Source organism: Bos indicus x Bos taurus, chromosome 1 (genome assembly GCF_003369695.1).
Source record: "Bos indicus x Bos taurus breed Angus x Brahman F1 hybrid chromosome 1, Bos_hybrid_MaternalHap_v2.0, whole genome shotgun sequence".
Lineage (NCBI taxonomy): Eukaryota > Metazoa > Chordata > Mammalia > Artiodactyla > Bovidae > Bos > Bos indicus x Bos taurus.
Window position 1 is genome coordinate 83,192,066 of NC_040076.1, and position 23,623 is coordinate 83,215,688.

The following is a 23,623-nucleotide window of genomic DNA, read 5'->3' on the forward strand; positions in this document are numbered from 1 at the left end:
CAGATAAGTGGAGGACAGAATATAAAGGACAGGTGATAGCAGAGTTCTACAATAAAGCATTCCTTTTTAGAGTTCTCACGTAATTCATAAAATATAAAATTTATATAAAATAATTATCTGCTATTATAATAGTCTGAAAATTCAATATAACTACAGCTTTATTTTTTTTCTGCTAGTCTCCTAGAGAAAAGTGGTATCATAATCTTATATATACAGATGTGTTTCACTGTATGAAATGGATTGGTTCCCTTAAAAATATGATGTAAAACTGTATTTTTGTAAATTGAATAACTAAGAAAACCAGAAAATTCTCTAATTATAATCTGATTCTAATTACCTTTAGGCTGCACTCTGATTTCATTCTGGTCATATCTTTATAAGTAATTTTAATATAAATAATTTTGATTCTACAGCACATATTCTTTGGTCTCTATTCTAATCCTATTCCAAGTACTGGAAGGTATTGGGTATAGGTACTATTAACCATGTTTGACCCCAAATCATTCTGTCTGCCACAGGGGATTCTGTTTGGAAAAATATACGACTCTCCCCTTGGAGAGATACAGTTTGTCCAGAAAAGTTCTGGAACAGCCCCAAAGCTGTTTAGTTTTCCTAATTAATAAATTTAAGAACTCTGGTCTTACATTCTTAAGCTCAGCTGAAGTCTCTTAACAGTCCTAAAAACAACTTTTAAAAAATCAGTATATTTTATAGAATAAAATTAATAGTTTTTTGTTCTTTGTTAAAAGACTAGGAGTAAAATATTTTATATTTATTTCTTATAAAACAATTACTTTTAACTAAAGTCAAGTGACTTTGAAGAAAAAATGCACTCTAAACCTAATATACAAAGAAATATTACATTAATTTTTGTAATAATAGTTACTCAATGTTGTATCTCATTTGTAAAAATGTTCAGACTGTCAAGTACTGGAAGTTTTCTTAAAGTGAGTCATACTAACACTACACTATAGCCATAATTCTTAAAGCACTTCCTATGTACCACCTTCTATGCTGAGTACCTTAAGACTATTGCATTTAATAATTTCAACAGCAAAACCTGTGAAATAAGCACTGTTTATCATAAATCTCATTTTACTTATGAGGAAACAGATCAAATCTTGTTATATCCAAACTAGTGTAGATTTTAAAGACAGGTCATAATATGCTGAATTATAATTAAAAACATGAGATGTCACAACATGCTGAATTTTAATCACATTCCAAAACACGGGAATAATTTTGATAATCAAAATTAATGCTAAAAATATGGTTTAAGAGCTATGCTATAATAGATTTATAGGCAAAATGAAGATAGTATGGGAAAATAAATACCAGTTGCACAACAATGTGAATATGTTTAGCACTATTAAACAATAAAAAACGGTTAGGATGGCAAATTTTATATTATGTATTTTATATCACACACACCAAAAGTCAGCTCTATTAGAAAAATATTTAAGATTCTTTACTATGTCTCACAACAGCCAGTTTTTGCTTATTCACAGTAAAATCTTTAATACTGTTCCTTCCATTCTTAAGGCACAGAGATTATTTTTCTATAGTTTATGAATTAAAATCTACAGGTGTTTTAAATGGGTCTTCCCTGATAGCTCAGTTGGTAAACAATCCTCCTGCAATGCAGGAGACCCCGGTTTGATTCCTGGGTTGGGAAGACCCCCTGGAGAAGGGATAGGCGACCCACTCCAGTATTCTCAGGCTTCCCTTGTGGCCCAGCTGTAAAGAATCCTGCTGCAATGTGGGAGACCTGGGTTTGATCCCTGGGTTGGGAAGATCCCCTGGAGGAGGGCATGGTAACTCACTCCTGTATTCTGGCCTGGAGAATTTCATGGGCTGTATAGTACATGGAGTTGCAAAGAGTCGGACACAATTGAGTGACTTTCATTTTCAAATAGTTTTAAATATAATAACTGCAGCAATGAGAAAAGATCTGAAACCTTGATTTTACATCTGAGAATTCCCTCAATGTATATCAACTTACTTACTTGATCTCTATATTTCATGTTGTCTATTAGGAAAAAGGTTAGTCTGTGAATACACAAATTGTTTTTTATAAGTAGAGGCAGTCCAACAAACTCTAACACAGTCTTTAGTTACTTAACTTCCAAAGATCTTTTGGGAAAACGTAGAATAAATTTGGTACCCTATAAAGGTTAAGAAAAATTAACCTTTTTAAGACAGGTTAAGAAGATATAGGCTGAAACATGCTAGCTCCAAAGACCCTTTGCAATACCGTCTTATAGCTCAGAACAACAATAACGAAAAGTGCTACTGTTGAATCTAGTCTTCACTGGGAGAAATTCTAATGAGTTATAATCCAAAACAAATCTCAAATTACATAAAACCACATGTAGATGATACATATAAATGACTACATGGAGATTACACTCAGGAAGCTTTAAAATATTTTAAAAAAACAAAAACTTTTGCTAATTATGTTGTAGTTAATACACATCAGTCTTACCTGCGTGGCCTAGTCCTTGGAGACATCATTTCATTCCCAAGTATGTGGTACCGTCTTGCTTCATGCAACAATTGATAGCACTCAGGAGAATTCTGGATCAACTGGTCCACCTCAACTGTTTGAACAAAGTAGTTGGGATGCAACAGAGGGAGTCTCACATGAGTCAGGAGCTCATGTAACAGTGGTCTTCTCAGATCAACAGCGCGATAGACCCAACGCATGACGGCTTCAAAAACCATCTCCTCCTTGCCAATAACTAGTTCATCACTACAAATATAATCAATCAGTTCATCTTTGTCAAGTTCAAGAAATTCTTCATGCTGGGACACATCCTCAAAAGTCTGTAATGCAAAATTCTTGCATTTTGTAAAGAGTGTTTTGAGGGAATGGGTATCAGCAAAGCGCTGGATTCCTAAGCAATTACAAGGATCAAGTTGCTCCTCCAAGAACTTGGCACATGCATCACGGAGAACACTAATCTGAAAAAGGCTTGATGTTTCAAAGAGATATTGTACATTCTCTGTAGTGATCTTCACTTTTCCAGTATAAACATACTGTAAAAAACATTCCATAGCTTCAGCTAAAATACCATTGATCTCAACCAACATTTCTCGGCTTTCCCTGTGGTCATTACAGAACATAGCTCTGAAGTAGCTACTGCAGGCTGAGAGAACAGCTCTATGGCAAGGAAATTCTTTTCCTTCCACACAAATGATAACATCTGTGAATAAACGACTATCTCGAAATTCATTAAATATCTGGAGGATGTTTTCAGCATGGGATGATCCTGAAGAGAAGTCAAAAAACTCACGGCCTGTCAGAGATTTAGGGTCCATTTCAAAAACTTTACGCTTTGTTGCTGGTGAATCACGCACCCCGAGATCCTCTCTGTTTAGTCTTCGTCCCAATATTAGTACCATTGTTACATCAGTTGACTATATAATTGTTGAGAAATAACTGTTACAGATTTTCTTTATGTGGCTAAAAGTAAAAAAATTAAAACATTTCAGTATGTAAAAAGTTTTAGTACTCCAATTACATAATTTCATTTTGATGTAAACACTACAATAAAATTACATTATTTCATACAGGGTATAGAGCACTATCTCATTTTGATAAAGATTGATAAAAATTTATACAATGAAAACATTAGGGGCAATTTGCAATAGTACTCCTTAAACCCCCTAGTTGAAAGGATACTACATACTTTGTGAATTACTAATATATTACCTTCTGTTTCCCTTTTACAAACTGGGTTTCATCTACTGAAGGTAGAGCTATGTCAGAACGCTGTATGACACAGAACTTGACTGCATTCAAATCTTAATATAAATACTTATTATTTTAATATAGTGCTGCTACAGAAAAATTCATCTGTATCTATCAATGGCCTTTAAGAATATGTATGCTGTTTGACCATTAAGTCCCTTTCTAGCAATCTATCGTAAGGAAATAATCAAGATTATATGGGAAGAGTTACCTACAGATGTTCAATGCTGTATTAATAGAAAATACTTGTATCAGTGCATCTAGGCATAGAAAAAAGGAGATACATATATTTAAATGCTACGTGATATATCTTCTGTCTTTATTTCCCCCAAATTCACACTACAATGATATAGTACCGTATTTTCTTAAATATATGTTATTTATCCCCTCCTCCCTTTCCCTAATAAGAAACAACCTCAAGTCTGCCTCAGAAATGCTATGAATAGGTAACTGATGGGTTGAGGCACTGGACTACAGCTATCAATTGGCTTAAATTTTTATTTTTAAGGCGGTTCCTTTTACTCTTTTCACTTCTCAGTAAGTTGCCATGTGATCCAAAATGTACTTGTAATTGGTTTCTGCCTGCAAACATTTTTGTTTTCTCAAACTTTAAATTAAATTATGTTCAGAATGCAAAACAACATACCGCAAGTACTAAGAATTTCCCTTTTGGCTAAAACGGACAAGAAAGAAACATAAATGAAAAGATGCTCTGCTTTCTGTATCCAATAATTTTACTGTATCTTGTATTCATTATTTGGTATCTTATAGTATGTGTATCTGATAAGTTTGGGAATAGCATATTGAGTGAGTAGTATTAATAAAAGTCTTAAAATTTTATATGAGTTAAAGGTCTTTTTATGTTATTTTCAGCTTCTTAATTCCCATGCCTATTTCCCTTGATAGATGACTGCCAAGAGGTCTTCCACTGCTTTACCAGAAAACACGAACAGCTATAAAATCACTCGTTATTAAAAGCATTCAACAGCAACAAGACATCTGTCTACTGCTTTGTATGGAAAAGAGACTATCTCATAGATCTGGGCTGTTTCAAGCAACTTTTTCCTGGCTTTTTGGGCAGCCTCACTTTCTCTAGACTTTCTGAGAACTTTTCCATGAACTAGTCCACAACACCATAAAATATAAACTCTTTGTATGATGACAGACTAAACGATTTACACAAGAATGTCTTAGGAATATGGGACATTTCAGAGCATCTTTTTGGCTTCCAGGTGTAATTCAGTAGATTTCATTTTCCCGTTTTACACAAAGTATTTTAACTAGTAAAGACAAGTTTAATCACATTTCAAAATACAGTATCTAGTATAGGTTTAAGATTTATCGTAAGTGAACTAATATATAAACAAAGTGAAAGTGAAGTCGCTCAATCGCGTCCGACTCTTTGCGACCCCATGGACTGTAGCCTACCAGGCTCCTCTGTCCATGGGATTTTCCAGGCAATAGGCCTGGAGTGGATTGCCACTAAACATAAAATTGACTGAGTTCTTTTAAAAAATTAGCAGATATCAAAGCATTGTTATTCCCATCACTAAAAGGTAGCAAATAAGTAGGCATCTCTGGACAAAACAAGAGGAAAACACTTGTCCCAAAGAAATGTAATGATGGAAAATAATACCTACATAATTTAGTGGATGCAAGGGTGATTGGAGTCTCAATGACTGACTGCCAAAGTCACACAATTTGCCTAGAAAAGCTAGTATCCTTTTCTTTCTCTCCCTCATCTTCTTCAGGAGCTTTATTCCTAGAGCTACACTCTCACTTGAAAGGAAGATTTTTAAGATAGATTCTTCTGGTTAAGGGTATTCTAGAGTTTACTTCCAACTGTAGAACTCATAAATGTTGTAGACCTAGTTTTAAATTGTTAGGTAGATTTAAAAACTACATGGTTTTGGCCTATGTTCCAGAAAAATGAATGGAGATAACTTATTTCAGTGTCCCTGGGACTGGCGAAACTGTAGAAGGGAGACTGAGGAGATCTGTAAGGGTTAGAAAGGAGTGTGTCGATAGTTTATTTGGTAACAGAAATGACTGTGATGCTGTCTTCCTATATGATCTTGTTCCCTGTTACTCAGGTGGTCTAAGTGACCTCTGGTTAAAGGAAAATGATTTATATTTCCTAATAACGATGCTAAGAGTTTATAAACATTATAAATATAATACCTTTCCAGCATTTGCTTGATCAAAGCCCCAGTTTTTCCACACCTAAAATAAATGGAGAACAACAACATATAAGTCAGATAGTAATTACTTCATGTACAATTGGCATTATTTACTAATACATTGAAAAAAGGTTTTAATAGATTTCAATTTGTGACTAGAAGTTAACTTCTGCATAAAAAACCAATCCTGATTAACAATTCCTTACAGTGAATTAAAAATTTTACTCTATACCTAAAACAGTTTCCTTATTTATCCAATTCCTTTCTTGACAATTTTATCCTGCAGTAAGGTTTCTTGAATGAAAGATGAGTAAACAATGGTGGAGTTGAGATGATGAAACATTCCTATGGTAACTCTGCATTGGATATTTGAAGAATGTCTGATAATAAAGTTTCACTTGAATCTGCAGTCATTAAATAATTCTGAGTTGGTTTATCAATATTACTCAAGGCAAACAGTTCAGTCATTGTATTTTATGTACCTATGAAATCAATAAGAAAATCTCAAGTATTTTGGGAAATTCAGGAAAAAACATTTCAGTTTTTAATTGTTATCTAGATTATCCATACAGAATCATTATGCTAATCAAATAATTACATCTTTTAATATATAAATGTATATTTCTTCTGTTTCTTTATCTTATGGACCCTAGTACCTGTAGAAATCAACCAATTGAGCACAACTCTGTGTGCGTATGTTGGAAAGAGAGGAATGCTTCTGAGAAAATACTGGAACCTTGAACTGTGCACAGAATACCAACAGTGTTTAACTACAAGTACTTCTGGTTTCTGGCCTAGATATTTATAAATAGAACTCATAAATTCTTAACAAGTTTAGGCAAATTCAAATGTTGATCTCAAAAACCAAGATACAAACTACTGATTTCTGCATGTATTAAAAAACACACATCTCCATACCTGGATTAAGCTTTGACTGTGAGGTGAATGTTACCTTGTTTCCTTATTTGCAGAAGTCAGTCTAACTTGTGTGTACTTTGGTAAAGAATATGTCAACTTGGTCAAAATAGGGGATTGTTAAATCTTAGCTAAATAAGTATTTTTTCCCAAGAAAACAATAAAATCCTGAGCCTACTCAAGTCAATTCAAGAAACAATTCTAGAGAGCCTACCCCTCTGTCTGGCACTGGGGTGGTGAATATCGGATTCAGATCCAATTTTAGATGCTGTGGAGTAGGCTAAGATTAGAATCTAACAAGAACTCAAAGATTGATACTAAAATAGATTTAAATTCTCAATGTTTCTCTTGCAGAAAACAAATTGTTTCTGCTAGAGTGCAAACTGGAATAGATTCTCTCATGCCTGATCTAGTCTAGAATTATACCTTAAGGAACGGATCAGATCAGATCAGATCAGATCAGTCGCTCAGTTGTGTCCGACTCTTTGCGACCCCATGAATCGCAGCACGCCAGGCCTCCCTGTCCATCACCAACTCCCGGAGTTCACTCAGACTCACGTCCATCGAGTCAGTCATGCCATCCAGCCATCTCATCCTCTGTCGTCCCCTTCTCCTCCTGCCCCCAATCCCTCCCAGCATCAGAGTCTTTTCCAATGAGTCAACTCTTTGCATGAGGTGGCCAAAGTACTGGAGTTTCAGCTAGAAGGGCAAGGCAATTCACCTGGGCATTTTCTGGAGGGTTTTTAGGTAATACTCACCAACCTAATAGTTAAGGCCAGGGGACAGGGGAGGTCAGTGTACAAAGTCCAAAGGAGATATATAGTATCAGAACTGATCTTAAAATGTAGTTGTACTGCAATCAAGTTTATTTTTCCTTTAGAATACAGGAACCCTATACAAAGAAAGAAGTTACTATCAGCCTTAAAATCGTATGGATTAGTAAGGGGCTTACAATGACTAATAAATTCCAGATGGCAAAGGAAACCAACAGTTTTGACTAACATGGTCCAACAACCTGTGGTAATGAACTGCCACTAGCTACATGCTATGCTCCACACTACTCCCATTTTCTCAAACTGAACTCTAAGTGAAGACTAACACAGCAGAGACAGCAAAAAGATTAATGAATAAAAGGTTTATCTTTAAAGATAAACAGTAGCTCAACAGAAGGAAAGCCAGAAAATACTGTAACATAGAAATTCGTTATTTAAAAATTACTAGAAAACCATATTTAACATTGAACTATCTGAAACCAAGAAGTTTTTTCACCCCATTTTCTAAAACGTTGATTTATTTGAACCATTCCATTTAACGGCCACTTTAAATTTATACTCTTAAACTTTCAACTTAAAACTTTACTCTTGGAGTAGTGGTTCCCGAAACAAATTTTACAAATGCAATATTTAAAGTCCAGTCTTCAAGGTGTTATTTTCAACATTTCTATTTTTCTTCTGAAACCACCAATAACCTATTTACACACCATACAATACCAGAAACCAACAAAAGCTTTACATTTCTTTGTCTAGAATGATACCAAGTTATTATTCCTTGTTTACATGAACCTCAAATAGTCAATATATTATTACTTTAATGAGAGAAAGAGAAATAAAAGATATCCAATGATGAAAAATTTAGGAGTGCTTAAATAGTGTGTCAGACTGAACAATTATGGTTCTATAACTGAAAAAAGAATACTGTCTTCTCTCATATCATAGAACAAAAAAATTGAATTTCTCCATTCAGTTTTTCTCCCTTGTTTTAAAACTTTTGGCTATTAATATTCCCAAACCCCAAAGGAAGAAAAAAATTGTTTATCAGACATCATACATGGTTTAAAGCTATACTACCAAACCTACTTGTCATGTAAGCTTAAATGTCTTTGGTTTTATCTTGCTAGAAACGTGCTTCCTTTAGGTATTTAATGCATTGTTTTATTTTAAAATCTTAAGACCTATAGATATATAATATAGTTATGTTTTCTTTTAGCAAAAATGTTTTTGGTTCTATTAGAATTAATTAAATCTACAAGGACACCATCCGGTACTCTGTCACTCGAACAAGTTTGAGATCCAATTTTTTACTACATGGCTGCTCTATGTACAAAAGCACTTCTAAGTCAGTGATTTTTATCTACCTTGTGGTAACACAAATGATTTGCAGAAGTATGTTTTAGAAAGCACTGAGTAACGAGCAAAGCCTAATGACTCTTAGTTATCAATTTAGTACTTTAACATGTGCCAAATGCTAAAAAATGGTAGCCCTTAGGTGATAAATTTAGGCAGAGTGACAAACTTTTTTTAAAAAAAATCTAGGCGATGGCACCCCACTCCAGTACTCTTGCCTGGAAAATCCCATGGACGGAGGAGCCTGGTAGGCTGCGGTCCATGGGGTCGTGAAGAGTTGGACACGACTGAGCGACTTCCCTTTCACTTTCATGCATTGGAGAAGGAGATGGCAACCCACTCCAGTGTTCTTGCCTGGAGAATCCCAGGGATGGGGGAGCCTGGTGGGCTGCCTTCTATGGGGTCACACAGAGTCGGACACGACTGAAGTGACTTAGTAGCAGCAGCAGCTTAGCTAGCATTCTTAACAGGAGAAAGAATAAAGGTTTCAAATTGTCAACAATTGTCAAGTGGCCATATACTGTTTTAGTCAAAACAGAATCATATAAAATATATATGCTTATATATTTCATATACTTATGAGGATATACTAGAATATTTTATTTACATTTTTATACAGTTCACACCTAAATATTTATTGAAAAAGGATGTCCCAAATTCCTAGGTAAGAAAAAAGTATATACAAAAATAACTGCAGTCCCTCATTTAATAAATAGTATTTTTTGTTTTTCACAGGCTTGACCTTTGGGTTTTAAGTAAATGGCAAAAAAAACAAGGAAGCTAAAACAATGTTTTTGAAAAGGCATTAAGTAGTTTTAGCAACTTGGACAAAAGCCAAGAAAGTTTAAATTAAAGCTGATAGTAAGCTCCAACTCAGAATATTATTTCTTCTTCCTGTTTAGAGACTAAGTCACAGGCTTTGTCTGGATAAGAAGGCTTATGAGTGGTGGTTTTATTTTTTATAAAGGTTAGAGGTTTCCATCTTGTACTTATTTAGAAATGTTAAATGCCTTCAATGCACAAGCGATGAGGCAGTTCAGGATCACAGAGGCTGCTCCTTTTGGTGTAGTCATTCCAACTTGAATTTTAAAAATAAATTAAGAAAGCATAACCAACGAGAACTATTCAAATGCAATTCTTTCTTCACCCAAGGAACTCAATCTACCTTCTACAGAAATGTACTTTCTTGGGTGAATTCCTACAGATTTATAGGGAAAAAAAAAAATCTGATAAAACCCTAGTATCCTATTAAATCAGATTAGGAAAACCACATCTTCAATACACTGTGGCTAAAACAATTGTTTTTATAGATTTTATAACTGTCATCATAGAAGAGTGAGCTATGATGTTTGTTTCCACGAACAACTCATCTAAACCCGGGTACAGAATTCACTTTCTGGAGGGGGTGGAGGGAGGATATTATCAAGGTATCTTTTTTTCCAATTTTAAACTTTTTATTTTGTATTGGGGTACAGCCGATTGACAAAAAGTTGTGGTAGTTTCAGGTGAACAGAGAAAGGACTCAGCCATACAAAGCTATCTTAAAAAAAAAACAGAATTCTAATTTCACATTTTAGGTGACAGGAGGCAGATTTTTAATCTATTTCCCGTACTTAACAAAAACCAACCTCGCTAGTGGGCCTAAACGGTCTTAGCTGCAAATACTAAGACACGATTTTTAAAAAGCTATTCAAGAGAGCAAATGATTAATCATTAAACTCCACTAAAATTAACTGAGAAAGAGTCAATCTGCCTTAGGAGTTGACTGTGAGGCACTCTAAAACGTGGTGTTAGGGTGCTGTGAAAGTCGCTCAGCCGTACTGGACTCTGCGACCCCATGGACTGTAGCCTGCCAGGCCTCAGGTCAGAATACTGGAGTGGACAGCCGGTCCCTTCTCCAGGGGATCTTCCCAACCCAAGGATCGAATCCAGGTCTCCCGCGTTGCAGCCGGATTCCTTACGGTCTGAGCCACCAGGGAAGCGCTATTACAGAACAGGGAAACACTAATTCGCCTGAGGGCTCTTTCCACCATCTGGGCGGACTAGGGGACCGAGTTAAAGAAGGTTAATTATCTGGTCCTCCGCGGGCCCCAGAACTGCCTACAAGCTCAGACAGAAGCCGTGGCGGCCACCCAACGATGGCGGGGCAGCTGGTCCTCGCGCCGGTAGGCTCGGGCGCGGAAGCGCGCGCCGCCGGCAGCTGCGCTCTGGCCTCAGCTGCAGAAGAGGCAAGCGCGCGCTCCCGCGTGTCCTCCAGATCACCTTCAGCGGGGCGGGTAATAACAGCCTGGGTACGTCCACCCAGCGACAAGACACCCGCCAATAAACACACAGAAGACGCCCCGTCGTCCCGCCCTCAAGCATCCGCAGGGCCCCAATCCTCGCGGCCTTAACAGTCTTTGCCCCGAGAGTCCAGAGCCTGGGGGCGGGGCCGTTAGGAACTAAATTAAGAAACCCAAGCCTGGAGTGGTGGGAAGGAGGCGAGGTTAGGCGGGGACTCCCGTCAGCAGCTCCCCCGCTCCCCCGCCCGCCTCGGCTCCCGCGGGGCTGTAGTTCCAGGGCCCGGATCCCGGCGCTGGCCCCGCGGCAAGCAGCGGTAAACAAAGGCTCCCGGGCGGTGGGGGCGGGGGTAACGGTCAGGCGACGGCGCCGAGCACGTTTCGCAACCGCTTTAAAAGGACTTCTCTGGCCCCCAGCCCTGGGACCCACCTTGACCCCGTCAGTCCTCCCAGTCTGGAACTGTCGCCCCCACCAAACGCGAAGGCTTGATTTCTGACTCTGCATTCTCAGCGCTTCCTTCGGTTAAAGAAGAGCAGCGCTCCGTTCGAAGCCCATCCACAACATGCGAGACCCCTCTCCCCCGGCCCTGTTCTCCAGCTGCCCCTAATCCCGCAGGCGGCGGGGTGACTGACCCGCACCTGCTAGCCCCCGCCCCAGAGGCCATGCCCCTCCCAACCCGCCCCCGGCGGGCGCGCCAGCAGCGTCGCGGTTCCGGGGCGGTAATGCCAGCCTTTCAGTGCCCTTCCTTTCAGAGTGTCGTTACGGAACCGGGCCTGACGACCCCCAGGAGACTCCGAGAGACCCCCCTCGCCGCACACAAGGGCCCTGCAGTCCCAGCTGCGATCTCTCCTCAGACCCTCCTTCTCTGGCTTCGAGAGGCCGGCGGCCGTTGGCTTCCCTCCTGCAGACACCCCCGTAGGCATGACCTGGGCCGCCCCTCCGCCCCCGGCTCTGGCCGGTTCCTCGTCTTTCGGTCAGTCCCGGATCTGTCATCCCCGGGTACCTCTCGGCGAAGGCTGGAAGAAGCCAGCAGCAGTGGCCAACAGCGGCGGCCCCCGCGGTCCCTGAGCAGCCGGCGGCGCAGCACTCTCTCCAACGCCGGCGTCTCCTGAAGCCACCAGCCCTTCCACAGCTCACAACAAAGGAAACATGTGACCGCCCGGGCCAAAACACTGAGCGTCACGCACCTCTGGCCAATCCGAAGGGGCGCCCCCGTCCCGGGGCACCCTGGGAGCTGTAGTCCCCATTCCGAGGGTGGCCGCTCTGCCGCTAGGATTTCCCACTATAGTTCGGGTGTCGGGTGCGAGGCTTAACAAGATCCAATCCAAGGGCTGCTGATTCAGAAGCAGTTTTAGGTAGATACAGGTTAAGGAAATACATACGTCTTAGGAGACTTGTGGGAAACTCAGTCAGGTGTTTATTGCTACGTCCCAAGGCAAAATCTCATAACCAAGAGTTTTCAGAACTCTAAATTTTGGGGGAATGGGCTCAGAGATCTTTTCATTTGACCCTTTGGTATACAATCGGGAAATATGAGGACCTGAGAAGTGAAAGGGACTAGAACCCTGGTAGCTAGACAGCGCAGGGAAACCAAATTTCTCTGTAAATCTGTTACTGGCACCTGTGTCATCCTGGGTTGTTGTTGTTTAGTAGCTAAGTTATGTCCAACTCTGCGACCGCATGGACTGCAGCATGCCAGCCTTTGTCCTCCACTATCTCCCCGGAGTTTGCTCAAATTCATGTCCATTGAGTTGGTGATGCTATCAAACCATCTTATCCTCTGCTGCCCTCTTCTCCTTTTGCCTTCAGTCTTTCAAGGCATAGGGTCTTTTCCAGTGAGTCCGCTCTTCCCAATAGGCGGTCAAAGTATTGGAGCTTCAGCATCAGTCCTTTCAATGAATATTCAGGATTGATTTCCTTTATGATTGGTTTGATCTCCTTGCTGTCCAAGGGACCCTCAGTAGTCTTCTCCAGCACCACAATTAAAGCACCACCATCAAAAAACCTGATGCTGGGAAAGATTGAGGGCAGGAGGAGAAGGGAGCAACAGAGGATGAGATCGTTGGATTGCATCATTGACTCAATGGACATAAGTTTGAGCAAACTCTGGGAGGTAGTGAAGGACAGGGAAGCCTGGCCTGCTGCAGTCCATGGGGGTCACAAAGAGCCAGGCACAACTGAGTGACTAAACAACAACAGTAGCCTTCTTTATGCTCCAGTGCTCACGTTGTGTAGATGACTACTGGAAAAACCATAGCTTTGACTATACTGACCTTTGTTGGCAAAGACTACATTTTTATTTTACACTCATATGCAAATCAAAGTTATCACAAATCCCTGTTTTCTGAAGCAGGTGCTCCAAAAGACATTATTTTCTCTCTTTGTTTCCGCTAGTTTTTTCAAAGTTGAGTGTATCTCCAAATTTTGAAACATTTAACTAGTTTTTGGTTTCTGATATCAGAATTACAACTTCTCTTTCTCCCTAAGGGCTTCCCTGATGGCTCAGTTGGTAAAGAATCTGCCTGCAATTCAGGAGATACCAGTTTGATTCCTGTGTCAGGAAGATCCTCTGGAGAAGGGATAGGCTACCCACTCCAGTACTCTTGGGCTTCCCTTGCAGCTCAGATGGTCAAGAATCCTCCCGCAAAATGCGGGAGACCTGGGTTTGATCTCTGGGTTGGGAAGATCCCCTGGAGAAGGGAACAGCTACCCACTCCAGTATTCTGGCCTGGAGAATTCCATTGACTATAGTCCTTGGGGTCGCAAAGAGACAGACAGGACAAAGCAACTTTCACTTTCTTTCTCTTCTTTCTTTAGGAATACAGTCAAGACTTTGCGACTTTCACTTTCTTTCTCTTCTTTATGAATACAGTCAAGCCTTTATGAAATAAGAGGACATGCATGTTCCAGTGATTGGAGGTGTAAATCCTGGTAATATAGAATCTGCCTCTTGAGAAATTTGTATGCAGGTCAGGAAGCAACAGTTAGAACTGGACATGGAACAACAGACTGGTTCCAAATAGGAAAAGGAGTTCGTCAAGGCTGTATATTGTCACCCTGTTTATTTAACTTATATGCAGAGTACATCATGAGAAACGCTGGACTGGAAGAAACACAAATTGGAATCAAGATTGCCAGGAGAAATATCAATAACCTCAGACATGCAGATGACACCACCCTTATGGCAGAAAGTGAAGAGGAACTCAAAAGCCTCTTGATGAAAGTGGAGAGTGAAAAAGTTGGCTTAAAGCTCAATATTCAGAAAACGAAGATCATGGCACCCGGTCCCACCACTTCATGGGAAATAGATGGGGAAACAGTGGAAACAGTGTCAGACTTTATTTTTCTTGGCTCCAAAATCACTACAGATGGTGACTGCAGCCATGAAATTAAAAGGCGCTTACTCCTTGGAAGGAAAGTTATGACCAACCTAGATAGCATATTCAAAAGCAGAGACATTACTTTGCCAACAAAGGTCCATCTAGTCAAGGCTATGGTTTTTCCTGTGGTCATGTATGGATGTGAGAGTTGGACTGTGAAGAAAGCTGAGCGCTGAAGAATTGATGCTTTTGAACTGTGGTGTTGGAGAAGACTCTTGAGAGTCCCTTGGAGTGCAAGGAGATCCAACCAGTCCATTCTGAAGGAGATCAGCCCTGGGATTTCTTTGGAAGGAATGATGCTAAAGCTGAAACTCCAGTACTTTGGCCACCTCATGCGAAGAGTTGACTCATTGGAAAAGACTCTGATGCTGGGAGGGATTGGGGGCAGGAGGAGAAGGGGACGACAGAGGATGAGATGGCTGGATGGCATGACTGACTCGATGGACGTGAGTCTGAGTGAACTCCGGGAGTTGGTGATGGACAGGGAGGCCTGGCGTGCTGCGATTCATGGGGTCGCAAAGAGTCGGACACGACTGAGCGACTGATCTGATCTGAGAAGGCTTGTGTCCAGGCCTTTTAAACATGATTTTTAATCCTCTTTTCCATCTGTTAATAAAAATGAAATTACCTACCATTTATTGGGTTTCCTTCTAAGCTGCAAAAAGAGTGCTAAGTACTTTGTATATATCCTTTAATCTTCATAATTACCCAGCAAGAGAGTGTATCCCATTTTACAGGTGAAGAAGTTAAGCCATGGAGAGGATAGGGATTTAGCACTGGTCACTCAGTTATTGTTTTTTCAAAATTAAAATGTTTAAAAAATATGTATTTGATTGGATTGGGTCTTAGTTGCAGCACACAGGATCTTCACTGAGTCATGTGGGATCTTTCGTTATGGAGCATGGATTCTCTAGCTGTGTCACATGGGCTTATTTCTCTTCGGCCTGTGGGATCTTAATTCCTCAACCAGAGATTGAACTTGCGTCCTCTGTACTGCAAGGCAAATTCTTAACCACTGAACCACCAAGGAAGTTCCCCCCATTTTTTTTAATTATTACTTTTTATTGGAGTTTTGTTGGTTTACACTTTGCTGCACAGCAAAGTGAATCAGTTATATGTATACACATATCCCCTCTTTCTTGGATTTCCTTCCCATTTAGGTATTCACAGAGGACAGACTAGAGTTCCCTCTGCTATACAGTAGATTCTAATTAGTTATCTGTTGTATCCAATACATAGTAGTGTGTATGTGTCAATCCTGATCTTCCAATTCATCCCATCCTCCTTTCCCCCTTGGTATCCATAAGTTTGTTCTCTACATCTGTGTCTCTATTTCTGCTTTGCAAATAAGGTCATCTGTACTATTTTTCTAGATTCTACATATGCTTGATATTATACAGTATTTGTTTTTCTCTTTCTGACTTACTTCACTCTGTATGACAGTTTAGGCCCATCCACATCTCTGCGAATGGAACAGTTTCATTCCTTTTTATGGCTGAGGTCACTCAGTTATTACGTGTTGAGGCTGGCATTCACACATTTAAAAATAATTATATAAATATAGATACACAATTGTCTTTCTAAAAAGTGTATTTACAAAGTTGCTGCTGCTGCTGCTGCTAAGTCGCTTCAGTCGTGTCTGACTCTGTGCGACCCCATAGACGGCAACCCACCAGGCTCCCCTGTCCTTGGGATTCTCCAGGCAAGAACACTGGAATGGGTTGCCATTTCCTTCTCCAATGCATGAAAGTGAAAAGTGAAAAGGAAATCGCTCAGTCGTGTCCCACTCTTCGCAACCCCATGGACTGCAGCCTACCAGGCTCCTCCGTCCATGGGATTTTCTAGGCAAGAGTACTGGAGTGGGGTGCCATTGCCTTCTCCGGTTTACAGAGTTAAATATTTTAAATCTAATAGTGCAACAGTAGTTCTGTCTCCAATCCTTCCTCAGTTCTGATTTACCATAGGTAACCAGTTTCAACTATTTGACCTATTCTGATATTTACATTTATCTTTCCATATGAAAGTGTAGTTGCTCAGTCATGTCTGACTCTTTGCAACCGATGGACTGCAGCCAGGCTTCTCTGTCCATGGAATTCTCCAGGCAAGAATATAGTAGTGGATAGCCGTTCCCTTCTCCAGGAGCGCTTCCTGATCCAGGGATTGAACCCAGGTCTCCTACATTGCAGGCAGATTCTTTACTGTCTGAGCCACCAGGGAATGACATATGGCTATTTCCTACTAAGGGAGCTGTCATCCCTATTCTGCATCCTTCCAATATCATAAATTTATGGTTAAATAATTATTTAATGTTTATGTTATAAGATATGTATTTATTATTGAATGATAAGATTAACAGTATACAACTTACTTTCTTGGACGGCTTTTCATTTTTTCTTGGGTAGGCAGGTAGCTAAGCACCTGTGGGGCCTCACTGCCGTCACAAAGTTCCAACTCCCTGGCAGTGCATTTAAGGTTCTTCTTGATGCACCTTGAGGCCCCACTCCGAATCCTGAACACCAGCCTCAGTGAACTTCCCACAGGACTCTTGCCCAAAGAGCTCTTGCTGTCTGTCTCCAGACCATTCCCATCTGTATCCTGCTCCCTAGGCCTCTTATACTCTCTCCTCTCTTTCACCCCCTTTACTAGGCTAGCTCCTGCTTTTCCTCCCAGGAGTCAGCATGTGGATCCTCTCTCTTGGAAACCCTCCAGTCCTCCTCATTGCCCTCTGGGCTAAATATCTCCCCTTGTCTTCCCTCAGCAGCTGGTCCTTACCTCCTTCCCAGCAGTTATCATACTGATTGTGTGACATCACCCTAATGCAGGAGTTAAGGGCTCTCATTCTCTGTGCACCTGAAAATCTGTGTACTGCTTATAGTCAGCCCTCCACACATCTCTGTTATCTGTATCCCTGCTTCCATATACACAGATTCAACCGACCCTGGATGGTGTAGTACTGCAGTATTTACCACTGCAAAAAATAAATCTGCATATAAATGGATCTTTGCAGTTCAAATCCTTGTTGTTTAAGGGTCAACTATATTTACATGCCTTTCCCAACTGAGTACTCTCTCAAATTCCTGAAGTCAGGGATGATGGCTTATTCATTTTGTGTTGTAGTATACCTAGTGTCAGACTTTATTTTTTTGGGCTCCAAAATCACTGCAGATGGTGACTGCAGCCATGAAATTAAAAGACACACCTTGGAAGGAAAGTTATGACCAACCTAGATAGCATATTCAAAAGCAGAGACATTACTTGGCAACAAAGGTCCATCTAGTCAAGGCTATGGTTTTTCCAGTGATCATGTACGGATGTGAGAGTTGGACTGTGAAGAAAGCTGAGCACTGAAGAATTGATGCTTTTGAACTGTGGTGTTGGAGAAGATTCTTGAGAGTCCCTTGGACTGCAAGGAGATCCACCAGTCAATCCTAAAGGAGATCAGTCCTGGGTGTTCTTTGGAAGGACTGATGCTAAAGCTGAAACTCCAATACTTTGGCCACCTCATGCGAAGAGTTGACTCATTGGAAAAGACTGATGCTGGGAGGGATTGGGAGCAGGAGGAGAAGGGGACGACAGAGGATGAGATGGCTGGATGGCATCACTGACTCGATGGACATGAGGTTGAGTGAACTCAGGGAGCTGATGATGGACAGGGAGGCCTGGCGTGCTGCAATTCATGGGGTCGCAAACAGTCGGACACAACTGAGTGACTGAACTGAACTGAACTGGTACTAGTAGATGTTCAGTTGGAGAAGGCAATGGCACCCCACTCCAGTACTCTTGCCTGGAGATGGGGGAGCCTGGTGGGCTGCCATCTATGGGGTCGCACAGAGTCGGAAACAACTGAAGCGACTTAGCAGTAGCAGCAGCAACAGATGTTCAGTATGTATCTGTTAACTGGCAGGTGGATCTCTACTTCTTAGGTTAAGGGGACTTGAGAGGGAAAAAAAAAGTGCCTCGAGACCACTTGGGATCCACTTGAACTGATTTGCACGGTGAGGTCCTCAGATTCTCTTGGGGCAAATGGCTGCGAGTTGATCAGTCACTGAGAGTGGAAGGGAGCGAGGGAACTCACAGGACAGCAGCCTCAAGAGACAGGCCTATTGGTGGGTGGGGAGCTCCTCAGGCAACCCCCAGAATAGAGGTGCTTTCGAGGTTGGTAGAGGGCCCTGGGATCTATGCCTACCCTACACATCAGTGAGCACCACCACTGGTGGCCTTGTCCTCAGGTGGGACTGGAATAGAAGCTGAGCTGTCAAGTCCAGCGCAATCTGCTGAAACTGATTGTTACATGAGTTATTAATTTTTATTAAAAAAATTTTTTTAAATTTATGGTACATGCAATCTTAAGATCCCCAACCAGGGATTGCATCCATACCCCCTTCAGTAGAATCGTGGAGCCCTAATCACTGGACCACCAGGGAAGTCCCATAACACGATATATTTTATGCAGTGTTTACAATCCAGGTCAGCTTAGTCATTTGAAGGAGGCAGCTACTCAAGAGTGAGGGGAATCAGACAGTTTTCAGAAGTTTCCTCTCCTTCCAGGGATACAGCATAGTGCTCTCTATTTTGTCTTCTTGCACATCCCACATGGAAGCCCATGTTTTACTCTCCAGGGCGTTCATGACAGCCTTTATGATTTGAAGGTGGCCAAGCATCCAGAGTTCCTCCAGCCATGCTTTATTGCACTCCAGCCTGCTCCTCTTCCCCATGGAGATGATGGTTGGGAGGTAGTAAGTCATCACTCCCTAAACATACCACACGCTTCCAGACCACTCTGCCTCTACACCACCCTGCCTCTGCTCTAGGTCCCTTGCACTTGAAGTCTCTCCATCTCTAATTCTAGGAGAAATATTGGTCATCCTTTAAGGTTTCACTCTGATGCCAACTGTTCTGATCCTCTCCTCTCTCCCTCACCTGTTATGAAATTGTGCACACCTCCCACATCCTTTATAATGTGACACTAGCACTGTATTTATACCAAGCCCTTGAATGCAACTGGATTCTTCAACCAGCTCTGTGCTTAGCACATTTGTGCCACCCCTGCAATAAAAGCCCCAGCTGCAAAGCACTGAAGAGCAAAGATATTAGAAAGAGAGGTTTTCACAAAGAGGGTTTCACAAAGAGAGAATACATGGCATCTCACACCACACAGCTCCATAACAATTCCCCTTGCACATCTCTGTGGCCTCACCTGCGCTCCTCCTCAGTACCAGCTACTTCTCTTTTCCCACCACACACCCTCTCTCTGGGCCTTTCTCCAGCCACAATCTTGGGGTTTCTCCGTCTCCACGATCTCTACGTGATCTCTTCCTCCTAGACAATCCCCTCTAGCCCTCTGCCTCCATCTCTTTTTCAGTAATTTGCATTATTCACACTCATCACCTTTCAAACAACAGAGTTCCATTCTTCAGAAGACTGAGACTACCATAAATAACAAAGTATCTCAGCATGCCCCACCCTACCCTGTTTTCCTCCACAGACGCATTTAACACCTCAGCTAGTCTGTTACACAATACCTCCTCAGAGTGCTAAGTGCAGACATGAGTGAACACAGTACACTATTTGCTCATGGCACCTACGCCTCTCCAGTCTTGAGGCCCACCCCTCTCCCTTCTCTGGTAAGAGAGGTGACTCATCTCTGCAGCTCTTTTGGACGCAGAGATCTGACTCTCTCCAGCTCTATAGTTACCAGGAAGGGTTGTCCCACTCCGGCCGAGACAGCCATAGACCCCACTAGGCCAGTTAAACCTTAGGGTCAAACATAATAGCATTAGGATTTAACCAGGTAGACATAGTTGGAAAATTTTCCATTTTGAGATCTGGGAAAAGAGGTGAGTTTTCTGTCACCTGGAAAGTCAGCTCCCTACCCTCTCTCCTGAGTTTTCCTTCTGAAACAAAAGTGTTTCTTCTGGGAATGGAGTGGGAGGGTGACAATCCTTGCTTTCTTCTGGAAATCATCTTTCACAGGTTGAAGTCAATGGGGTGCCAGAAACTGTTACCTAGGTGGCCTTGGATCCTGTTTGTGACCAAGCTTGCCACAGCACATGCAGGTAAGGATGACTGATTATCACCGTGAGCCCCGGACTCTGACTTCAGGAGACTGGGGCATACTTGCATCTCCTGGCACAGGATGCCAGTCCCTGTTTGTTTCCGCTTCAAATGGCAACCCACTCCAGTACTCTTGCCTGGAGAATCCCATGGACAGAGGCACCTGGTAGGTTACAGTCCATGGGGTCGAAAAGAATCCGACACGACTGAGCGACTTCACTTTTTTTTTCAAGGACATCTGATTTCACCCCCTCTCTTCTTCCTTGATTACTTCCTCAGTTATGAGAATTAGGGTGGGCCCTCTGGTCTCTGAAGAAACGTGATATTTTGGAAGTGACTCCTGCCCTGACTGCTCTAGGTAGGCCTGATTTGCCAAAGGACACCTCATAGCACCTTGTCACATGACTTGCTGCAAAACCATCTCAGGTATTGTTGCAGGAAGGAGGACCCCTTCCAGGGCCCAAAACTGGGCTCTTGTCTAACACTCGGAAATGAATTGTCCGAGGAGACACGTGTGCTGACAAAGCAAGAGACTTTATTGGGAAAGGGCACCCGGGTGCCGAGCAGTAGGGTAAGTGAACCCAGGAGAACAGCTCTGCTGCGTGGCTCGCAGTCTTGGGTTTTATGGTGATGGGATTAGTTTCCGGGTGGTCTTTGGCCAATCATTCTAATTCAGAGTCTTTCCTGGTGGCGCACGCATCGCTCAGCCAAGATGGATGCTAGTGAGAGGGATTCTGGGAAGTGAACGGACAACCGGTGTCTCCTTTCGACCTTTCCCGAACTCTTCTGGTTGGTGGTGGCTTATTAGTTCCGTACTCCTTATCAGGATCTCCTGCCATAAAACAACTCATACAAATGGTTACTATGGTGCCTGGCCAGGGTGGGCGGTTTCAATCAGTGTACTTCCCCTAACAGTATCAACACATACAGAAAGTGTCTTCTGCTTCTGGTGTCTGCCTGTTTTAAACAATGATCATAATGCCACTTCTAGTGCTGCTTAGCATCTTGTCTCAGTCATAGGTGGCTGTGAGTCCATATGGAATTCCTGCTGCTGGTCCCAGCAGACTTTGCCTCCATCTCCAGTTTCTTGCCACCCCGTGACATTTAAGAGGCATGTACTGATCTTCCTCTGCTGGCTCTGGCACTGTCCTTCCAAATGCCTGCAGTTTCTGACAGTGTGTCTTGTCCATCTTTGGTTCCCTCTTGCTTGATGGGCAGCCTTCCAGAAATCTTTCAGCAGGTATAAACAGGGCTGGACCTAACCACGAATATCTGCAGCAGACGTCTCCTGTTCTAGAGAGATTCCATCCAGTTTCTTTCTTTCTTTTTTTTTTCCATCCAGTTTCTTAAGAAACTGTGTTGGCTGAGGCTGGCACACCTGTCTCCAACCCAAGAATTCTCAGTTTAGTAAGCGTGCCTATCACTGTGCTCATTTTAGGCTATCAGAAGCATCTGTTGTGAACAATGCAACCTCCCCAAAACCTGAATGCAGGTTCCAGAGCAGTTCCCACACACTGCTAGTCCAGGAGCACCCTAATTTATGCTATATCATTTTTCAGTTCTTTACCTAGCTTAGCACTTTGACAGTCATATTCTCTGTCTCCCTATAAAGACTTGAAATCTCAGGTATTTCCACTGGGGCTTTAGACTTGAAGAGTCTAGGTTCAAAATTTAGCTTTGTTTCTTACCTGTATATATCCTTGAGTAAATTACTTCTTCTTCCTCAGTTTTCTCATCTGTAAAAAAATGAGGATACAAATACCTACCTCATTGAATTGTTATGAGGACAAAATGAGAAAAAAAATACAGTTCCTGGAATATAATAAGTGCTGAACAGCAACCAAAATTATTACTGTATTATTATTGTCCCTTCCCCCACCAATTCTAGCTATGTCCTCAGGAATGCCTTATCCTTTGCTTTAGGTAGGCGAAAGAAGGAGAGCAAGGAAGAGTGGAAGAACTTATAACCTCTATAATCTAGATTTGATAAATAAACATGAAGAAATGAAGTGATTTAGAAAACCCAGAACCCAAAACCAGACTTTCTGAACACTCACCAGGATCCTGTCCTCTAACTTCTTTTGTCTGGGCATTTGTAATATTTAAAAAAGAAAGAGATTGCCCTTAAGATGTAGAAAAGCGGTTTGCTTCTGGTCATACAATATCCAAACTCAAAGACCACTGAGATTAAACCATGGTTACCTTTGAGTTGTAGACCAAGGGACTAGGAGTAGGGGTGGAGGGAGACCTTTTTGTTTCTGTCAGTAAGCTTTTTTTTTTTTTTAATTATTTTTTGCTATGCTGGTTCTTTGTTGCTGCATGGGCTTTTCTCTAGTTGCAGTGAGCAGGGGCTATTCTCTAGTTGCGGTGCACCGGCTTTTCATTGAGGTGGCTTCTTGTTGCAGAGCATGGAGTCTAGGGCATGCGGACTTCCGTAGTTATGGCACCTGGTCTCAGAAGTCATGGCTCCCAGGCTCTAGAGCACAGGCTCAGTAGTTGTAGCACACGAACTTCGTTGGTCTGCAGCATGTGGGATCTTTCTGCATCAAGAGTTGAACAGTGTCTCCTGCGTTGGCAGGTAGATTCTGTACCACTGAGCCACCAGGGAAGCCCCTCAATAAGCTTTTGACGTTAAAAGACAAATAAACAACTGTGCACAAATATACATGTTTCAAATTAAAAAAAAAAAAAAAAGTTTTAAAAAGCCTTTCCCTAACTGATGAGATTAAATTAAGCACCCTGCTAACTATTGTGCAATCTCCTTTGCTTCCAGCCCCAGATCTCTCTGTAACTGGCCTAGAAAACTGTGAGGGCTCCCAGGTCACCAGCACACAGGGACAGATTCTCTGACCCTGTTTATGACAGCATCGCAAACACATACTTAACATATTTTGGAAAGGCTGCCTGCTTCTATTACTGGTACATGAAAGTTTTGCT

At 41.7% G+C, this 23,623-nt stretch overlaps 1 protein-coding gene across 4 annotated transcripts in view; it reads right to left on the reverse strand.

The window, feature by feature from the left end:
- KLHL24 (kelch like family member 24) overlaps positions 1–12,404 on the reverse strand; it is a 37,498-nt gene extending 25,094 nt beyond the window's left edge. The window contains exons 1-4 of one of the 4 annotated variants that reach the window (XM_027539864.1): positions 12,256–12,404; positions 7,608–7,741; positions 5,936–5,977; positions 2,486–3,466 (exon numbers count right to left, since the gene is read on the reverse strand). In XM_027539864.1, the coding sequence (XP_027395665.1) occupies positions 2,486–3,405 (920 nt within the window). In that variant the 5' untranslated portion in view covers positions 3,406–3,466; positions 5,936–5,977; positions 7,608–7,741; positions 12,256–12,404. Of the gene's footprint in view, positions 1–2,485; positions 3,467–5,935; positions 5,978–7,607; positions 7,742–11,681; positions 11,865–12,255 lie in introns of those variants that run through there. The other 3 variants (XM_027539881.1, XM_027539875.1, XM_027539891.1) reach the window with 3 other exon arrangements.
- Positions 12,405–23,623: the final 11,219 nt, after the last annotated feature.